The sequence below is a fragment of the Carica papaya genome, chromosome 1 (assembly GCF_054855325.1).
Source record: "Carica papaya isolate Zhongbai chromosome 1, ASM5485532v1, whole genome shotgun sequence".
Taxonomy (NCBI): domain Eukaryota; kingdom Viridiplantae; phylum Streptophyta; class Magnoliopsida; order Brassicales; family Caricaceae; genus Carica; species Carica papaya.
Window position 1 is genome coordinate 28,838,956 of NC_142309.1, and position 20,802 is coordinate 28,859,757.

At 38.4% G+C, this 20,802-nt stretch overlaps 4 protein-coding genes across 8 annotated transcripts; 2 read left to right on the forward strand and 2 right to left on the reverse strand.

Annotated features, from left to right (window-relative positions):
- Positions 1-2,088: 2,088 nt before the first annotated feature.
- LOC110818227 (Major facilitator superfamily protein) lies at positions 2,089-9,053 on the forward strand. Of its 3 annotated transcripts, none has more exons than XM_022047011.2 (14): positions 2,091-2,332; positions 3,933-4,044; positions 4,171-4,283; positions 4,490-4,612; positions 4,686-4,888; positions 5,073-5,148; positions 5,967-6,053; positions 6,176-6,256; positions 6,458-6,490; positions 6,660-6,713; positions 6,800-6,841; positions 7,240-7,318; positions 7,789-7,859; positions 8,404-9,053. In XM_022047011.2, the coding sequence occupies exons 1-14, from the start codon at positions 2,162-2,164 to the stop codon at positions 8,491-8,493; spliced, it is 1,335 nt and encodes a 444-aa protein (XP_021902703.1). In that variant the 5' UTR covers positions 2,091-2,161; the 3' UTR covers positions 8,494-9,053. The 3 variants fall into 3 exon arrangements, with proteins under 3 accessions (XP_088065081.1, XP_021902703.1, XP_021902704.1); XM_022047012.2 differs by lacking the exon at positions 2,091-2,332 and adding an exon at positions 3,363-3,514 and having other exon boundaries at positions 8,404-9,015; XM_088208955.1 differs by lacking the exon at positions 7,240-7,318 and having other exon boundaries at positions 2,089-2,332.
- Positions 9,054-9,578: 525 nt separating this feature from the next.
- LOC110818224 (phospholipase D delta-like) lies at positions 9,579-16,329 on the forward strand. Its single transcript, XM_022047007.2, has 10 exons — positions 9,579-10,910; positions 11,305-11,421; positions 11,593-11,787; positions 12,110-12,391; positions 12,478-12,546; positions 12,722-12,869; positions 13,257-13,405; positions 13,997-14,164; positions 15,323-15,523; positions 15,778-16,329. Exons 1-10 carry the CDS (start codon positions 9,999-10,001, stop codon positions 16,069-16,071), a joined length of 2,535 nt encoding a protein of 844 aa, XP_021902699.2. The 5' UTR covers positions 9,579-9,998; the 3' UTR covers positions 16,072-16,329.
- On the reverse strand, positions 13,264-20,425 carry LOC110818225 (Zim17-type zinc finger protein). Of its 3 annotated transcripts, none has more exons than XM_088208969.1 (5): positions 20,143-20,425; positions 19,975-20,057; positions 19,598-19,855; positions 19,282-19,477; positions 13,264-13,595 (listed from the first exon to the last, which is right to left on the reverse strand). In XM_088208969.1, exons 1-4 carry the CDS (start codon positions 20,261-20,263, stop codon positions 19,313-19,315), a joined length of 627 nt encoding a protein of 208 aa, XP_088065095.1. In that variant the 5' UTR covers positions 20,264-20,425; the 3' UTR covers positions 13,264-13,595; positions 19,282-19,312. The 3 variants fall into 3 exon arrangements, with proteins under 3 accessions (XP_088065095.1, XP_021902701.1, XP_021902700.1); XM_022047009.2 differs by lacking the exon at positions 13,264-13,595 and adding an exon at positions 19,094-19,158; XM_022047008.2 differs by lacking the exon at positions 13,264-13,595 and having other exon boundaries at positions 19,094-19,477; positions 20,143-20,424.
- PETE1 (plastocyanin 1) lies at positions 16,478-17,356 on the reverse strand. The gene has a single exon (XM_022047010.2). The coding sequence runs from the start codon at positions 17,234-17,236 to the stop codon at positions 16,730-16,732; it is 507 nt and encodes a 168-aa protein (XP_021902702.1). The 5' UTR covers positions 17,237-17,356; the 3' UTR covers positions 16,478-16,729.
- Positions 20,426-20,802: the final 377 nt, after the last annotated feature.

A 20,802-nucleotide genomic window follows, 5' to 3' on the forward strand; every position in this document is an offset into this window, starting at 1 on the left:
TATTATCATTTATTAAGCTTCAATTCCATAACATAGAATAAAATGATAAATTTTTACCTAAATCAGTGCCCGAAATACCGAACTTTATATTACACCTACTAGCGGTCTCTGAGTTTCCTGAAATTTTTTGTGGATATTAAAACATGATTCACGTATCTAAAAATACCCAAAAAATCCAAAATTGATATTAAAAACTCTTGCCCGACCAATTTCAGAATTCCGGCATAGCAACACCGCCGTGCTCCAATGACGGCACAGCCGCCCGCGACGGTGGTTTACCTCGGTCTGGTCGTTTTTGGTCAGTTTTGACTAATTTTGACCGATTTTATACATATCCCTGCGAGAAAACACGTTATGGGGCATTGGTTGGCAAAAAAAAGTCAAAAAACAGAAATCTACCGACGATGGAATTTTTTGGTGCGGTGATTCCATCGGCTCACATTTGCGGCTGGACGTTTTTCTTTGCTTAACCTGTAGAAAACAGAACGGTGAACATTGGTGAAAAAATTGTACGAAACAAAAAATAAGAAGAGACTCATCGGAGAAGGTTTCGGGTTTTGTCCGTGGCGGTGCCGCCGGGCTTTACTCGCGATTTTTTACTCACCCGCTGTCATTTTTGCTCTGATTTGGCTATGGGGATGCTCGGAATCAAATTTCAAGCGAATATGAGAATTTTTACTTTTTTTGGCAGTCGGAGGTAGCTCCGGCGCGGCGGGGGGACTGCGGTTGGCTCCCTTCTTTGGGGACTGGTTCTTCTTCTCCGGCAGGAGACTGACAGCTAGAGTTTCGGTGTAATGCAAAATATTTATACTTGTCTCGTGTAAATCTGGACCGTTCATCGCGTTTGATCTCGACTGTCCGATCGCGTTTAATGAGAAAATAAAACTAGACCGTTCATCGCAATTTGATCTCGACCGTCCGATTGCGTTTAAAAAATGAACGAATCTAGATTGTTCATTGTGTTTAATCGTGACCGTCTGATCAGGCCTGAGGAGGGAACAGATCCGAACCGTTCAAGCACGCGGGAACACTTTCGAACTGTCCGATCGCGAGGTACGCAGATCGCCAACATGGTTTACTGCGTGGCACCAAATCAGCGTGCCTTACCACGTGACATGCTCCGATTCGTCGGGGCTACTGACTGAGCAGTCCTACGTGGTGTAATTTTTTTTAATTACTTTCTGACTCCCAATTTTTTAATTTTCTTTAAAAACACAATCCAAACCCAAAATTTCATTCATTTTTTCTAAAATTATTTTCAAATTTATCCTCAATTTATTTATTTTTCATAATTCTACATTAAATTAAATTTATTTTTATACATTTTTTTAATATTAAAATTAATCCCGAGCCAAATTTCGAATCCAGATATTACACCAGTTTTCAAATTAAATAATTGTATCATCTTTAAAATAAAAAAATTGTTAATTTTTTTATAATTATATACATATTTGTCTAAATTATTTAGTATACCAGAGTTTATAAATACTGATGCACGGTACATATAATTCAATTATTTTTACTATTATAACTATTTACCTGTATTAATTAATCGTAACTATTTTTTTTAACGTGTAAATAGTAATGAGAGTCATATTAATTTGGGCAGCCAATTAAAGACATAAAGCTTGTAAGAACACACCAGCTGTTGACTAGGAATCATGATATATTTAATCGTGCCCAAAACTGTAAGACCATTTAATAATCGCTGGTACAAAATTATTATATACATATATATATATATGTATATTATATGCTAAGGCCCAACCCTAATTAAACTCTCAGCTTTGTGCAGTTTAGGTTCAATTAGAATCTTAAATTTTGCTTTTTACTTAATTAATTAAAAAAATTAAGTTGTGTAACGTACAAGATATTAAAACGTAATGCGACCCAAACAAACTATGAAGCCTTGCACGCTTCAATACGTAATTTCACGGGGCTCTTAAACTTTTGGACTTTTCGGCCCTTTACATGCAAACTAAGCTAACTATAATTTTGGGGTGGGACCCATTATTTGACACGTGTCTGGTCAACATCCTGTTTGAAATTGTTTTACCTCTGCACTTATAAATTTCATGGTTGAGTTGGACACTGGACTCATCGCCTCCTTGGAGAACCAACATCTGATCTCAAAGTTAAGATAGTGAAGTTGGTGGGTGATATGGAGAAGACATTGTTTTGGGGGCTGAGCCACCTCTTCATGACAATCTTCCTGCATAACTTCGCGGTGTTTATGGTGATTCCAGCCATTACAGATGTCACCATGTCTGCGCTTTGTCCAGGAGCTGATGAGTGCTCCTTTGCTATTTACCTCACCGGCTTTCAACAAGCGGTATTGTTCATTCTTTTATCCCCCTTCTCTCTTCTTTCTCCCTCTCTCTCTATACACAAACGTGTATATATATATATATATATGTCCATGCATGTATTTATATGTGTGTATGCATCTAATTCATTTTCGAAATTCCATGCATTTTCTTGCTTCACACTGCTCGTACATTCTAAACCCTATTTTAGTTTTCTTTTCTTTTTCCATTTATTGATCTTCATCATGACTGTATGTTAAGCTTCCTGCATACTTAATTCTCAAGCATGTGCTAGTCTTGTTCGATCTTCTGATCATCCTTGTATTAATTATTTTTGGGGTTGCTCGAAATTATATGAATACATGTATGCATACGTATACATTTGCTTCTTTTTTTTCTGGGGGGTGGGGGACGGGAGAGAACTATACGATGCTTAAGATACTAAATATACATGCATATTCGTTAACAAAGATCAGTTCAAAACATGTTTGAATCGGCGAAGTTCTATCCTATCAGAGTTGAAACTTTAAGTGGCAAGTTCTGATCACACCCAATAATTATTTTCAACAGTAAAAATAAATTTTATGTATACCCATCTTTCGGGCTGACATGAAATGTACGCATCTTTTCTTCAAAGGAAGAAATGTACGTATCTATTAGTGTACATGGGGTGTGTATAATAGTGGCATTTATTAGTATAAATACAAGAACGTGTATGTATACATGTGTTATTGTAGTATAGAGATTATAGAAAAGGAAATTATTAGCTAGGAAAAAGACAAATGTATACAATACTGCTCCCCTGGTAAAACGAAATTTCTCTTCACTTTCACTTAAAAAATTGTTTTTGGTCGCGAGCATGAGTCCAGAAGGGTAAATGCCAAGGAGGAAATTTGGTGGAAATTGTTATTTCTTAAATACTGTTTTGTTTTTTCTGAAACCTTCCTGTCGTTGAGTGCACGTTTAGAATTCAAAGCCTTACTCTTCAAACAAGCTTAGACTTCAATCCACAAAAAAAGGATAATGACTTGACATCTGTAATCAAAGATTGGCCCGCCCATGTTATATAATTCATCTCTAAGTATCTAATATACTTGATTAGTAACAGCAATTACAGATGCATATATATATATATATACATATCGCCTATGATTGGAAAGTGGCTTAATCCTTCAAGAATATGGGATTTCAGCACTTAATTAAGAAAGGTGATTCTCAGATAGTCCACAAAGCCCTACTCTTAACCTCCCATCTAAATTCTGAATTTGGCTACTTTTAGGGATTTATGTTTTGTAAAACAAGTATTTCTTTCTTTTAGTTCTTTTTTTTTTGTGGGTTGTTAGGAAATGTAATTTGGATGCTTACACCTATATTAAAGAGTCTTTTTCTATCTGGGATGGCCGAAGAGTGGTACATTATACTCCAGATGGGATGCTTAGACCTTAAACATTGTTGTTGAACACGATTAACACGCAGTAATTTCCTATTATATTTTGTAAAATAAATTAAAACATTATATTCTACCTATTTTATGATGCAAAATGTGAAGTGAAAATAGTACTCAACCTCCAATAGTCAACTCGTCTGACATTGATTACCAGGATACTAATTTTGGCTGCACTGCAGATTAGTGGGATGGGGACGCTCGTGATGATGCCTTTGATCGGGAATCTATCGGACAAGTATGGAAGAAAAGCTTTGCTTACGCTGCCAATCACCCTTACCATACTTCCCTTGGGTAATAATATTTTCATTATTACTCTTACCTTTTTTCAAGTACTACGATAAAAATATACCAGTCATCTTCACTTTCTTTGCCAATCATATGATTGTGTAGTAATTAAATGTTAATGTGTTGATGCAGCAACACTGGCATACAGCAGAACAAGAAGTTTCTTTTATGGCTACTACGTTCTCAAGACATTGACTGCTATGGTTTGTGAAGGATCTGTCCACTGTCTTTCTCTTGCTTATGTGGTAAATCCTTCTTCCTTCATTCAGGTCTTCTGCTCTCTTTATGGGCCCATTTTTCTACGACCCTATTTATAGCCTTGTGCATGTTTAGCCCGAATCACACACCTCGCTCTCGTCCTCTCCTCCCGACTCTTCTTGCTCGTCTCCTTTCCCCTACTCACACCTGCGGTTCCCGCTTCTCTATTTTCTAAACCCAAGTTGAATTGCAGGCTGACAATGTTCCCGAAGCCCGACGAGCTTCCGCATTTGGGATATTATCAGGGATCGCATCCTGTGCCTTTGTCTGCGGCACTCTTTCTACTCGATTCCTCTCCACCCCTGCCACGTTTCAGGTCTCCCTCTCTCCCCTGCCACTTTCTTCTATACAGTGATGTTCGACTGTCTTTTTTTCCTATTGTATTTCAGGTTGCCGCATCAATGGCGATTGTATCAACGGTGTACATGAGGCTTTTCCTTCCCGATTCGGTAATCCACGATAATCTTTCTACTCCCATTATGTCAAACGAAAAAGTGAATGTTACACAGCCAATCGAAGGTTCTCCTAAGAAAATGGAAGTTTTTAAGACAATGCCTTCTCTTGGAGATGTGCTCACCTTGTTGAAGAGCAGGTCTGTGAATTTACCTTTCCTTTTATTTATTCCTCTCGAGTGTAAGCTAGGCAGAAGTTAGAGGAAACTACTCTCGTGCTGTACAATGTCCTTCGTTTTGCTCTCGACGAACATATATTGCTTTGCTTTGTTTTCGAAGAACTATTTCCTTTTTCTGAAATACTTATTGGACTCAATTTCGCAGCGTGACGTTTTCGCAAGCAGCGATTGTTTCATTTTTCAGCAGTCTTGCAGATGTTGGTCTCCACGCTTCATTGATGGTATCTCTCTTAATATTCATGCTCATTCCGTATTTGCTTTCAAGATTATCAGTCACTAGTTCTTCTCTAAGCTTTTATATATGGCGGAATAGACTTGGCTTCAATAATTGATTAGGGCTGTTTTCGTTATAATACATGACTAGCTATAATCTTGCTTTTGAACTGCATGCTATTTTTTTTTTATCTATATTGGATCAGGCGAATTCATAATTATCATCATCTTCGAAAGAGTTAGCTGGTAAAGCTATGCTCAATCTTGCTGCTTGTTTGGATGAATATGCTATTGTTATTTCAGAATATACAGTATCAGTTTCTGCCAAGCACTCTGTTTGTGTTATTATGTTAACATGCACCGACTCCATTGAATGACTTAAATATATGAATAACTAGCTTTAGAAGAGGGCCCATAGGTTTTAAACTGTCTAAAAATTCATCATTTTCCCTTCAAATATCTTCCTAACAGGAATTTGGTCTGAAACAAACTTGGTGGGATGAATTTTTTCCATTGGGTACATAAGTAGCTGATTTCCCCACAAGAGAGCTACTTGCTGTTCACATGTATTCAAACTATTATAATTTCATCTAATTACAACTAGCTTTGCTTAAGTAAACAGGGGAAGAACAAGTTCTGTTGGTAACTCTTTTATTTTCTTAAGCTTTTTCAATACTTTAAATGATTCATTTTTTTTTTTTAAACCAGAAAAGAAAGGAAAATAATGAAAAAGGTGGTTAGCTGATTCATTGTGACAAACCATATGTTACTAGCATGTGATTTGTTATAGAAAGATGGATCAAATTGGATTCACTATTTCCTGCAGTACTATCTAAAGGCCAGATTTCACTTCAACAAGGATCATTTTGCTGACTTAATGGTCATTTCTGGGATTGCAGGGACTATTTCACAGGTGAGTTTGTGCTGTTTCACTTTGCTGTTATTATGATCTCTTCTATTATTCTTCTCGCAAATTGCTTTTTGTATATCCTCAACTTGGTGTGGTTTGATCTGAAACTTAAAACAATTACACAGCTGCTTCTCATGCCCTTACTGGCTCCTGCATTGGGAGAAGATAGGCTGCTTGCAATAGGACTCTTTTTCAGCTGTGCACACGTAAGCAGCATGGTCTGACCATCATTTGGGCCGATTGGTTGTTGAGCACATTAATTCTTACGGACTTGTGGCATTAATACCATTTCTGTAGAAAATGAAAATTGTTACTATAATCATTTTTCATGTTTTTTAATGCTTTAGATCTTGTAATATGGTATAACTACCTCTAACATTTATTAATTTAATATCTTGGATATGCAGATGTTTCTCTACAGCATTGCCTGGTCCTTTTGGGTAATTCTTCCTGGCCTAAGTAGCAATGGGAAAAGTATTCTTTGTTATTGGATGAATCACTTTCATTGGTTTCAACGTAGAGCATCATTTTACAAAATCCTATACTCTTTCACTGCATCTTTTAGAAAATTTATGTTGCCTTAGTTTCACTAAAACTTTAAGGTGGCAGGTTCCTTATGTGGCTGCCATGTTTTCAGTTTTCTACGTATTCTCACATCCATGTGTAAGTTATTTTCTTTATTTTTACTCTCTTTAAATATTTGGTTTTTTTTTTTTTTTTTTTTTTGACAAAGTCTTTAATATGTACAGATAAGGAGCATAGTATCTAAACAAGTTGGTTCCTTTGAGCAGGTACTCTGATTTCAACCCGACAGTATCATGAGCCAAATTAGGCTGTTTTAAATTTTCTTAAATTGTTATGCATATTATTTGTTTGTAGTCAGACAAAATGAATTTAGGACCAGCCAGGTGAAAAAGAAATTTCAACTTAAATACATAATTGAGAATACTGCCAGATAAAGCTGGAGTGTGAAGATAATAAATTGAAACTTTTAGAAAAAGAAACTAACTGGACAGAATGCATGCCAAATTGTAAAAACTCTTGAAAACCAATATCTGCATGTTTTTTAATCATGTGACACATTCCTAAATTTGCCTATTCCGGACAACGGCTATTGTTGGGAGTTCTTCTTTAGTTAAGGCTGATTACTTTCTTTCTCTCTCTCTCTCTCTCTCTCACACATTTTTAGGGGAGGGCTCAAGGGTTCATTTCAGGCGTATGCTCGTTTGCCAATGTTATTTCTCCCTTGGCATTCTCTCCTCTAACAGGTGATGGGATATTTGATTTAGTATATTCTGGGCCAATTGTTGATTAAGACCGTATGGAAGAAATGAACCATGAATATCTAGTTCAAATGTAAATGAATTGAACATTGAGTTAATTTAAAAATGAATTTTCATGTTTGAAATGAGCCATGGCATTCTAGAATATTTTTAGAATTCATGTGATCCATAGCACACTTGAAATACAAACAAAAAATACTGACTCATTTCAAGTTTTTCTTTTCTCTGAAATCTAAAATGTGTTTCTAAATTGTACCAAATTTTACAAAATTTAAATGCTTGCTTAGTTGCATATAGAATTCTTTTGAAAGTGAAATTCATAGTTTGGAATTATTCTAATTATAACATGTTCCTCAAGTATGTATATAAGTTTAAGTGTGCACAAATGTGGATTTGCAGATAATTTCTGCACCTTTTTGTACAATTCATGGAGTAATGAAATATTTTTTTTCCAGCTCTATTCTTGTCTGAAAGAGCACCATTCTACTTCCCTGGTTTCAGTATCATGTGCATCGGGTTTGCTTCGGTAAGAATTTTTTACATAATGATAAAAACTTGAATGCTGTATATGTGATGAGATTAATCTGTTAGGGCACTTGTTTAGTTACATGAAGATAACAATACTTCTGGATATTAAATAGGAGAGGTTTGCACAGGATTCATGGGAAAGCTTTGCTTTCTATTCATTAATTCAGTAAGGGGTCCAAACCTCAAGATTAAGTAATTTGAGGAAATTTTTTTTTTTTTGAATTATTATTATTTAACTAGACAACTCTGCTAGCAGAGAAAAGCAAGAGATTCAGTTTAGCTGCAAATCCAGTGCGTTGTAGTTTGTCCTTTGCATGTGTAATTAAGCATTTCCTGGCATGAGTACGGCCATATTATTGCGAGTGCATGTGGTCAACAGTGAGAGGTAGCATACAAAAGGCAGAGTATTGGGGCCTCCGGTCTATTCATACCTACTGTAGTTAATCTGTTCCTATCTAAGAACTCCATTATCTTCATATTCTGCTGCTCATACATAATCTTTGATGTTGATTACTACTGACTGGGTAATTCTTCTTGTTTAGATGATAGCTTTTCTTCAGAGTGTCATGATAAGGATGGCTCCTCCTATTTCAAACCAACACATGAACAATAGCAGCTGCATGGAGGCATAGATATATATATATTTTTTCTTCTTGCAGATCTGAGTTGTAGAACTGTCAATTAAAGCTTTTCTGCTTCTTTCCTAGCCAAAGTTTTCAACCAGTCTATCCAATGCATGTATAGAATGGTGTTTATGAGGCTGCTAATGGGGACATCCATCTTAATGAAATTGTCTAACGAGGATGCAGCATTTGGAAGACCTCTCCTCATCCAAGAACATCAGTTACGTTAGAATTTCATTATATGAATATGCTAGAGAAGGGGCGAGGTAGGGGGTATGGCATGTAACAAAGTCCTTGTATTGTGTCAACGTGTAAAAATAGGGGGAGAACAGGCTTGAACATCAAATGGGGAGTAGTTTCTTGTGGTGTATTCAATTAGACAATCTACTTGCACTGTTTTGTTGTTGACGAAAGGGGGGTTAGTGTCGTGTATTTGTCACTCAGCGGAGCTTTGGGCCCCAAATAAAGTTAAGAACTGGCCATCAAACGTGGAATATTTTGAGAGACTGTAAAAATTGTACTCTTATATCAGTTTGTCTTGAAATAAGGTGGTGGGTGGACTTCCAAAACGTCTCATCTTTTAAACGGAATGACATCGTCAGTAGGAAGGAAGACCAGAAATCTAAACTTGAAAAGTAATAAAAGCTTAACTAGGGAGCCAAATGTTCTTCACTTGGTGGTGAAAGGCGAACTTTGAACTCTGGTCTCGGACTCTCTGAAAGAAGGAAACAAGAAAAGAAACCGAAAATGGGTTCAATCGAACTGGTCTTTCTAATTTGTTCGATCTTTTTGGTGGAACCATTCAATTCCACCCACTCCTATTGACCTGATTTGTAAAAATATATAACCTTTTCTTGTTCTGCACGGATGGTGCGAGAGGGATAACGGCTCCAACTCAAATTCAACTGGCATCCGTTTCTTCTATCCCATCTACGGACAAATTCAAATTGTTATTATTATTATTATTATTATTTTAACTTTTACTTGTTCAAGAGGATGTAAACATAATTCTCCAAGTGGACAATACAACTGCGTGTCCGCGCTGCAGCTGCCTCCCCGCCACCAGTTTATGATGGCGATACTTAAAAAAAACTTTACCTCTACATGCTGTAAATCCTCCTTTCTGAATCCGCCCGCATGGACCCACAGTGAGTGCACCACGATCCTTTAATTTGGTTGGAGTACCATTCTGCAATAGCCTTCATTGCACGGACACGTGTCTCTTAACTAACAGCAATACCCACGATACGTTTTGTTTATTTATTTCCTTCATTTCCCTCCCCTTCTTCCTGTTCGTGTCCCTTGCCGCCTTCGGTTTTTCGCCGTTGGCTTCGTCGGAGTAACCGAACTACCTTTCCTTCCCCCCAAAACCCTCCTCCTCCGGTTCCTCCGGTTTGTTAGCTAACGCCGAAACCAACCGTCCTGGCGTTCCTTTCTTATCTAACACTCTACCGTTTCTCTCACATTCTCTACCAATTCCACCCACCACCCCCTCTTTCTTTTCTCTTTTCTCGATGGCTGAAGATAACTCCGCCCCGCTAATATATCTCCATGGTGATCTTGATCTCACCATCCTCGAAGCTCGATGTCTTCCCAATATGGACTTGGTATCCGAGCGCATTCGTCGTTTCTTCACCGCGTTCGAATCCTGCCGCAACCCCTTCGCCGCCAAGAAAAACCACCATCACCACCGCAATATAATCACCAGCGACCCTTACGTTACGGTTTGCCTGGCAGGCGCTACGGTTGCGCGTACGCGCGTCATCTCCAACTGCCAATCTCCTGTCTGGAACGAACATTTTAAAATCCCTCTCGCTCATCCCGTTTCCCATATTGAGTTTTACGTAAAGGATAATGACATGTTCGGTGCTGATTTGATCGGAGTCGCCACCGTACCGGCAGCCAAGATCAAATCGGGGGATACCGTCAGCGATTGGTTTCCGATAATTGGGCCGTATGGTAAACCTCCCAAACCGGAAGCTGCGGTCCGAATGGAAATGAAGTTCACGCCGTGTGAGAAGAATCCGCTTTACATGTATGGCATTGCGGCGAATCCGGTTCAGTTCGGGGTGGCGGACTCGTATTTTCCGGTAAGGCACGGGGGTTCAGTGACGTTGTACCAGGACGCTCACGTGCCGGAAGGGATGTTGCCGAAGATTGACATGGAGGGTGGCAGAATGTTCAAGCACGAGAGATGCTGGGAGGATATCTGCCACGCTATCCTGGAGGCACACCACTTAGTCTACGTCGTGGGCTGGTCAATCTATCACAAGGTCAAGCTGGTGAGGGAGCCCACCAGGCCGTTGCCTAGTGGTGGCAAATTGACCCTTGGGGAGTTACTCAAGTACAAATCTCAGGAGGGCGTCAGGGTATTGTTGTTGGTGTGGGATGATAAGACCTCGCACAGTAAATTCTTCATTAACACGGTACATGCCCTTCTTTCTGTGATTCTTTATCTTGGTTCTTAAAAAAGATGTTCAGAAGGAAACGTTAAGAAAAAGGGAATACTTACATACTTTTTTACCACCGATGTCGGCTTTTGAGATCGAATTTCTCATCATAAGTCTCCTGTCAACTGTCATTGTCACTCGTTTCCTATGTGTTGCCTTTTTTCTGATTCAGTCTAAAGTTTGCCTTTTATATATGTTGATCTGTTTCTGTGGATGCAACTCTGGTTTATCAATTATGAATTACGTGATTGTGTTGTAATAAAATCCAATTGAACTAAGAAATAAGTTAATGTAGTTTCCTGTTATGCTTGCTTGTTGGCTTTTTATATTCTATCTCTGTTTTTGATATGCAAGGGCACTTTAAATGCAGGCAGGAGTTATGCAGACTCATGACGAAGAAACCCGCAAGTTTTTCAAGCACTCCTCTGTTTCGTGCGTGCTGTCACCTCGTTATGCTAGCAGTAAGCTTAGCATTTTCAAGCAACAGGCATGCTTTTATGCTATTAAGTCCAGTTCTTCTTGCTCATATTTATCTCTTTCTAATTTAAACGACACATTACCCTTTCCTGTGTGCTTCGTGTGCACTAATGAGGAGGAATACGATTGACGAGGAATCTTCTCCAGGTTTGCTAAAAATGTTCGTTGTGGCATGTCTCAGGTTGTTGGAACTCTCTTTACACATCATCAAAAATGTGTGCTTGTAGATACGCAAGCATCAGGAAACAACCGGAAGGTTACTGCTTTTATTGGAGGTCTGGACCTTTGTGATGGCCGCTATGATACACCCGAACATCGACTCTTTCGGGATCTTGACACCGTGTTTGAGAGTGATTATCACAACCCAACATTTTCTGTAAGTATACGTAACATATCCTCTCATTATTTTGTCATCTTCTGCAATTTTCTGCTTGACATGCTGTCTGAGTAGTTGGTCAGTTACCCATACTTCACCTTACCTCTACTTGGTCATTTCCCTTGTTGCATGTGCTGTCAATGTCAATTATACTGGGTAAAAGGTATCTGTATTGCCACTGCCCCGCAGTTCAAGGTATGAGGGGGGTTTGAGATGCCCAACTTTGTACAGCCGTAAATGAAATAGCTGACACAAAAAATCTTCTAAGAAAAGTGTCACTTATTGATGTAGTATATTCTTCTTTGCGTTTGTTCATTGATAGGCAGGAACCAAGGGCCCAAGGCAGCCCTGGCACGATCTGCATTGCAAGGTCGAAGGTCCTGCTGCATACGATATTCTTACAAACTTCGAGCAGCGTTGGAGGAAAGCCACGAAATGGTCAGAGCTCGGACGGAAATTCAAAAGAGTAACCCACTGGCATGACGATGCTTTAATAAAGTTGGAACGAATCTCATGGATACTTAGTCCTTCCCAATCAATTCGAAATGATGATCCGGCACTATGGGTTTCCAAGGAAGATGATCCCGAAAACTGGCATGTTCAGGTATTCTAATATTAAATCAAAGGATACTTTGATATAATTAATCTGCCAGAATGATCTAACAATTTCTAATTCTTATGAATTGACAGGTTTTCCGATCTATAGACTCAGGATCTCTGAAAGGATTTCCTAAAGATGTTTTTCAAGCTGAAGCACAGGTCTAACCCTCCTCCCCTTTCTTTTTTATCCCTTCAAACATATTTAGCATTACACAGTCTATTCAATTGTATTTACTGCTTGTATCCCGGTGTTATACTATCAACTCTCAATTTTTCATTTTTCATGCTAAATTAACTGTTTTTTTTTTCCTGACTTTTTCTTTTATTGTTGCAGAATCTTGTTTGTGCCAAGAATTTGGTGATTGATAAGAGCATTCAAACAGCATATATCCAAGCAATCAGATCCGCACAGCACTTTATATACATCGAGAACCAGTATTTCCTTGGATCTTCTTATGCATGGCCAGCTTACAAAGAAGCAGGTTTTTGCAACCCTTATGTGCCTTTCTGTATAAATTATTTATCTATATATATCATTTGCATTTCGGAAACTCTTCCTCTGAACACAGATGGCCAAGTATGGCCTCAGAATCCAAAGCCATTTCCAATAATACTATGGAAATGAAATTCCAGTTTGCTTTTTTTTTTTTCTAAAGCGTCTGCCTTACTCCATAGTATCCTATAATCTGTTCACAAAGTGTAGGACAATTGTTTTTATTTCCATTTGATATAAATCTAACAGGCCATACTGACTCTTGTTCTTCTGCTTTGTGAAAGCTGTGCTGTTATATGCCATTGATCAGTATATCTGCCTGACATGTTTTCTTTTGCCTCTGATCTTTTTCATATATATCTTTTGTTATGACCAGGCGCTGATAATATAATTCCTATGGAATTGGCATTGAAGATTGTTAGTAAGATAAGAGCAAAGGAAAGGTTTGCAGTTTACATCGTTGTACCAATGTGGCCTGAAGGTGTCCCTTCCTCTGCCTCTGTGCAAGAAATTCTATTTTGGCAGGTAATATTAGATGTTCTTCTTTTAGATCCTTAAGAAAGTCATATAAGGCGAATGATCTCTGCCAATGGAAAGCCTTACTTGATTGTTATGTCAAGTCCTGTAGAGACTGTCCATGGATGTGCAGAAACTGGAGATATACTCTCTGGTTCCAAGTGTGTTGAAAATAACTCCCCACTTCCTCATGTCAAACCTAAAATTTGTAATTGTTAGAATTTGTTAGAATTAATGAGTTGTTTGTTTTAATTACTAAAAGATTAGCACAAAATTAGTTGTAAATAGGTTGATCTGTGTAATATCATCAGCTATAAAAGCTGTATTTTGTAATTGTTTAGCATCCAAAAAAATAGAAATGAAATTCAAACTTCGTTGTCTACAATTTTTCTGCAAACTTCTTTCTTCAAATCCTTTCTATTTTTCTCAATTAGGATCTAGGATCCTGACACCTTAGCGCGCTAGGAATTTTCTCTTAGATGTCTGTCTTATTTATACAGCAATATGACTTGTCTAATCTATAAGATAGGATTTGATAAATCAAGTGAATGATCATGTACAATACCTTGTCACTGAATATCGCATAATTTGGTTTCCCAGGGACAAACAATGCAAATGATGTATGAAATAATAGCTCAAGAGCTGAAAGCTATGCATCTCGAGGATTTACATCCACAAGACTATCTAAATTTCTACTGCCTTGGAAATCGAGAGGAAATTCCAGAAGAAATGTGTAGAACTAGCAAACCACTTGGTAACAGCGACGTGGTAATGATCCTTAACGATTTTTCCATTTTGTTTTAGTTGTAATCCTCTTTGGAAGGAGAGGTTCCTTATTATTGGGTTGATCTATTCGTTATTCATTTTTCTATTTTTATAAGAACATGATTCGTGAGTTTGGACTCAAGGTATGCATGAGTTGACAGCCTTCTCATTTTCCCTCTTCTAAATTGACAGAAAACACCTTTATTTTCCTTACAGAACTTAGACCATCTAGGCTGCAGTCAGATTAGTTCCCTGCCCAGGCTAATAAAAGGAAAATGCCAGGAGCCTTAGAAATAGACCCCGACTGTGAGTTTGGTGTGTGTTTGTGTAGAGAGAAAAAATTAGGGTTGATAGAGTGAAGAATAGAGAAAGACTAGCGATACAGGAGAGAAGAAATAAGAGAATGAGGAGAGGAAATTATTCACTGATAGTTCAGTGTTTTCTCGTTAGATCTTCTATGATGTTTCTCTGATATGCTTTACAACACCACTACATCACCACTTCTACCACTAGCTACTGATGACTAGCACGATAACAGAAAATAATCCATAACAAATTACAGAATTTAATGCCACCTATCTGAGTGGAAATAACAAGAATTCGAAATGAAGATACCGCTAGCTGAGTCAAAGGAGCCTAACTTACCCTTTTTCCAATTCAGTTACCAGTTTTAGGCTTGATCCTCCTTAAGTAAACCAGCAGTGGCTTGTTGGTATTTTTCACAGTTTTCTTCAGCGTGGTACCTTGCCCTCAGTATAGGTCAGTCCTCACAGAAGCCTGTCCACCCTCCCTCTCTTTTGTTAGTTCATACGGTTTCACTACATTTTATTTTTGGAAGGGAAAAAATTCTAATAATTAGTTGTTTCAAGGAATGTAAGAACTCTGGATTTGAAGAGTTTTCTGTCCCCTGTTACCAAAATAAAGACGGATGAATTAATGAACAATTTAGTTGAAGGCTGGTTAAATTTGTCGAAAGTACTTGATATATTTAGGAGATGAAAATTATTTCGAGTGTCAGATTGGTGGGAAGTAAGTTATTAATTATTGATATTCATTTTAGTAATATGTATTGCAAAATACCATGACCTTTCAGTTTTATTCCAAATGCAGTAGAAGTATTGGAAAGGTGAAAGGATGTCTTTCTTTCTGATTTATTTTCAGGTTTCAGCTTCACAAAAGTTTCAGCGCTTTATGATTTATGTGCATGCAAAGGGAATGATAGTTGATGATGAATATGTTATATTGGGGTCAGCCAATATAAACCAGCGCTCTTTGGCTGGTTCAAGAGACACAGAGATTGCCATGGGCGCATATCAACCCCAACATACATGGGGTCAGAAGAAAAGGCATCCACGTGGCCAGGTTCATAATTTCATACTACCAGTTTATCTGATCAAATACCATACTGCAAGCATTAAAGTTGTTCTATAGGATGTCAAAAAGTGAGAAGCTAGTTTAGCATGCCCTAGTTTTGATCGAGCATTTAGCATCTATCCATGTCTAGGGCCATCACAAGTAGTGAAGAAAAAACATGATCAACTCACGGGGATCCATTAGTCCTACCGGGATTGTTTCTTGAGAAGCAGTCTGATCAGGTGGGTTCTTTGCATTTACAGGTTTACGGGTACCGCATGTCACTGTGGGCAGAACACACGGGGATGGTGGATGATCTGTTCAAGGAGCCTGAAAGTTTGGCCTGTGTAAGGAGTGTGAACAGGATCGGTGAAGATAACTGGGAAAAGTTCACCTCCAATGACTTTTCAAAATTGCAGGGGCACCTTCTCAAATACCCACTAGCGGTAGATAAAAGTGGCAAAGTAAGTCCTCTGCCTGGATTTGAAACATTTCCTGATGTTGGTGGTAAGGTACTAGGAGCTCGCACAACCCTTCCTGATGCTCTCACTACTTAGGCTCTAAGTTTCTCCAGTCTGAACGATGATTGGAATTCCATTTCATCCAAATTGTAAAGAGGGGCAAATTATTGTCTCGTAGAAGAAACATTTGTCTGGTGACACCTACCGAAAGGACGCAAGGGTCTTTCCCATTGTAATGTGTACATTATGTACAACTGGTAAAGTATATTGTAATATCTCAACCTTAACCCATAAAGAGTAATGTGGGTATGCAAGGCTCATAAAATTAATAGATTTTATGACATGTTAACTTAACTCAGGACTTGTTGCTAATTTTCTTCTTCTTAATGACTACTTGAAGAAAAAATAAGTTGCCCGTCACTTACAAAAAAAAAAAAAAAAGTTAACGAATCGGTTAGTCTCATGTAACTCTAAACTTGAATCCAAATTAGAATTTTGGGAGTGAATAAAAACTGGGGAGATGGAGAAATTATTAATACAAAGAGAACTAAATATACAGACTTGCATGACAAAATCCTACAGCACCAGTTGTAAATGAAGAACCAGATACGAATTAACATTAGCTCACTTCACCACATTCATTTCCCTCGTCTCCCATTAACGTTTGATTTGGTTTCCCAAAAGATTAAAAAAACTTGGAGAGCCCTAAGAAAGGAAAAGCAAAGGAAGAGACGCTCGCAATGACCGTTAAAGCTTAGGAAACGGTGACCTTTCCTACCATGCCAGCACCCTGGTGAGGGGCACAGTAGAATGCGTACTCTCCAGGCTCGGTTAAGGTAACAGAAAAAGTCTCTCCTGCGGCATTAAGCAGATCCTCTTCGGCCATGGAGATCTTGCCAGCATCAACTCCGCCGGGAATTCCATCCTCGTCGAACACAACGTTGTGTGGGAACCCAGCATTGTTCTTGAACACAATCTTCTCTCCCTTGCTCACACTGAATTCACTCGGAACAAAAGCCAATGACCCATCATCTCCCCCGAGCAAAATCTCAATCGCCATTGCATTGCTAGCCAGCATTACACTCGCAGCTGTGGCAGCAACTGCGACACCCAAGTCCTTCATTGACGCTTTCACGCTCAGCCTTGGTGCTGCCGCCGCAGCTGACACCTTCACGGAGGCGCTAGCTTTTGTTGTGACGGCACCGGCCTTGAGGCCAGTGAATGATGGGATGGTAACAGCCGCTGAGGTGACTGAGGCCATGACAAAGTCCTTTCTTCTCTCTGTGAAGCGGAAGGTTTTAGACTTCTAGTAAAGATTGATTGTATGGCGGAGGGAATCAGGAGAAAATGGGGGCATGGTTGGATTTAAGGATGATGAGATCGAAGATTAGGATTGTGAGGTTATTTTTTCGTGTGGTCTGGATTTGCCCATGTATTGTCGATGAGATAACGTATGGGAAGAGGAATGAGTTATCTGCTGAGGCTTCCCGTGATTGGTCAGAATCGATGCTGTCTCCTGACGTGGAATGGGCTTGCTTTTGTGAGGTGCAGAATACAACCAAATTAGTGGAAGAGGATAGAGGTTGAAGACGATATTTACTAATACATCAACTTAATTTGCGTTCGCAAATCAGAATTCACCCAGAAAATATCATTTACGTTAAGTTGGACCTACTGGGTTTAACAATGTGAAGTCTTGGACCAAGGGTGGGTAGGGTAAGAATGGTCAGTGATTTACAGGTAAGTTTGGCATATGCGGTTGCCTTGCCAGACTTTGAATGAATTTGTTTTATTATTTTAAGGGTAAATTATTGGTTTGATCTTTGAATTATGGTTATATTTCAAACTTTGTCTTGTCTTGCAAAGTCCAATTTTGTTGTTCAATCCTTTCATTTTCTGCAAATGCTACCTAAGTAAGTCATGAATTCTGGTTAAAAATACTACTAGCTGCAATATCCATTGTGCGGAGGTTGGTGATATTGATCGGAAAAAGGGTAAGAAACTGGTCATATTGGGCCAATCAGAAAAAGAAAATGCCTAGCCTTAACTTGGATACTGAATCATTCACCCTAGAAGAACACCTTCGCGCTCTGAAATTGCCAACAATTTCACCCGTTGCTCTACAACACTGCTAACCTCATATTTGCGCTCTGAAATTGCCAAATCACCTCTGTTTTCTCCCCACCATATTATAATACCTGTCTTCTGCTTGACATAAAGGAATCATCAACTATAACAGAATATTTAATTTATATATTCCTTGGGCATATATCATGGCAATTCTTGAAACTAATCCAAAGTGCCTCCTCATCTTTTAAACAAAACCCTCCATTAGATTCATCACAACATTGACCCATCATAGCATTTTGATCCTGTGTACTTCCACCTAGACTTTACAGCCATCACCTAGGATCTACAAGATATTACATACCCTTCCGAATTCACCAGAACTCCTTGCAAAATCAAGACAGACATAACGTTGAAGCAGGCGAACTGTGCAGCAGTTGTCATTTCTAGTTCCTTGTATGCATAAATTTTAAACAGACCACATTTTCTTTCTGCTGCTTGGAAGGATGAGAAAAACTGCCACCCATGACCAAGTATTGGATTGATTGCCATCTTTTGATTCCCACTTATATTCTCCTTAATAACATATTCCACAATTTTTTCTTTTACCACAAGGTGCAGATACGACTTGATCTTGAGTCGTCGGTTCCATAAGAGGAGTGTCATACCATCTCTCTCTATTCTATACACTGGACCATCTTAGACAAACATATGAACGAAAACACTATAAGGCGCTTGAGAGTTGAGATTAAACTAAAGAGCGAGACTAGAACAAGCAAAGCAAAAACACGTCCTTCCCACCAAACAATATGATCAACAGCAATATGCGGAGGATGTGATTAATGCATACACAAGCACAATATAAAGGGAATCAGGATAAACCATTTAACCTGTCTCACGCTGGGAAAACCATTTCCAGACAGGGAATCAGGATAAACCATTTCCTTGGGGCACCTAAGCTTAAGAGCAAAGCAACACCAATTACAGACGCACAAAGCTCTTGGTATCAGTTACAGTTTTTGAACATCAAGTGGAATCCACAAACACTATATAAATATCACTTGCAGGGATTTATTATAAATAGGCAGCGGCCAACGTACGTAAGGGGATATTAACCTAAAAAAGAATCCAAAGAAATCTTAGTTACACTAGTCCGTGTAATTCATTCGCATAACAATAAGCTATTTACAAACATAATAATAAAGATAGGCTTCATTTCTAGTAGGAAAAAGAATGTACAGTGTATAAGTGGTCTCTGATATAACGCCTTTTAGATCGGAAAGACATCGTTACTATCATCATCCGTGTCAAGAAACTTGAAACCTACATCCCACTTTGGATCCCTGTAGTTGAAACTCGGGTTCACGTAACACTTCATCTCATGAAACAGGTTCAAATTATCCACCAGCTTGTGAAAAACATTGCATCCACAGCACTGCCAAAATGGGAATAAACCAATTCCCAGTTAGCTGAATGCTCAAAAAAATTTCATAACAGCTTTTCGATGCTTTCACTCAAGTTTCACGCTAACCAAACAGAAGGACAGGAGAATTACCTGAACGAAGACTGTGCCGTCAGTGTAAGCATGGGGATTGATGGCGCGAGTTGTTCTCTGTCCACAAACATTGCAAGTGAATGCGACGCGCATTCTCCGACGTGGCGATTTGGTGAAAAGGGACCAGGGGAACGTCGAGACCCTCTCCGTACTGGATCCATTCTCGGCTCCGGCGGGAACCGACGGTCCCTCCATCCCAGACCCCGTAGTCCATCCTCTCACAGACGCAGCACTTAATACCAACCCCATAGCTGCATCCTATTTTTTAGATTCCCAAAAGGACCACAACAAAACGCCTTAATATCGAATATCCTCTTAAAACCTAACCAAGAACAATGATATAACTATCCAAAGAGTATAAACAAAATAGAGATCACCTGCGAAAGTGTTTGATTGCCAAAAAGAGGAACGATTCTCGAGCAGTTTGAATCTGATTGAAGATCGGAATCTTTATCATTTCCTGAATCAACAACCACAAATACATCGGTTTAGGAATTAGAATAATAGATTTGAGATGATTATGAAAACTAATACCAGGATCATACTTTTCGAACAAGAATGAAGTCGAACGAGTCTTGCTGGCGAGTCTTTTCTCTTGGGTGAAAAGACTGAGAGAGAAGAAGATGATGATGAGATGATTGTTGCAGGAGAACTAAGGGTTTCCATGATGATTCCGGTAACAGCGAAAAGATGTGAACGGCAGACACAGATTTCTACTCTCTGATATTTTTTCTTTCTGTCTTGACGTTTGATTTACCGATTGACGAGGGGAATAAGATCTTCTTCATTGATTTTTCTGTTCTTCTCTGGTCGATTGCAATTCACAAATGCAGGTGCGCGTGAGACTTCCCCAGGAGGGTACGTGGCTTAATCACTGATCAATCTCCAATATCAACGGCTCAGATTAATTTTTGAGTCTTCTTCAATTAGAAGAAGATAGGCTTTAAAAATTTCGTAGCCCGTAACTCAGTTTTTTTATTTCTTTGGGTGCGGCCACAAAGATGTGTGGATTCAAAATCAAATTTTAAAATTATTCAATAATAAAATTATTTTAAAAATATTTTATCAATACCAGTTAATAATTCATATTAATAAATGTTATATATTTTTATTATTAAAATAAATTATTAAATTTATTATGATAATTTTATCGGTTAAAATATTAAAATATCATATAAACTATATAAAAATATCCAAAATTCTCC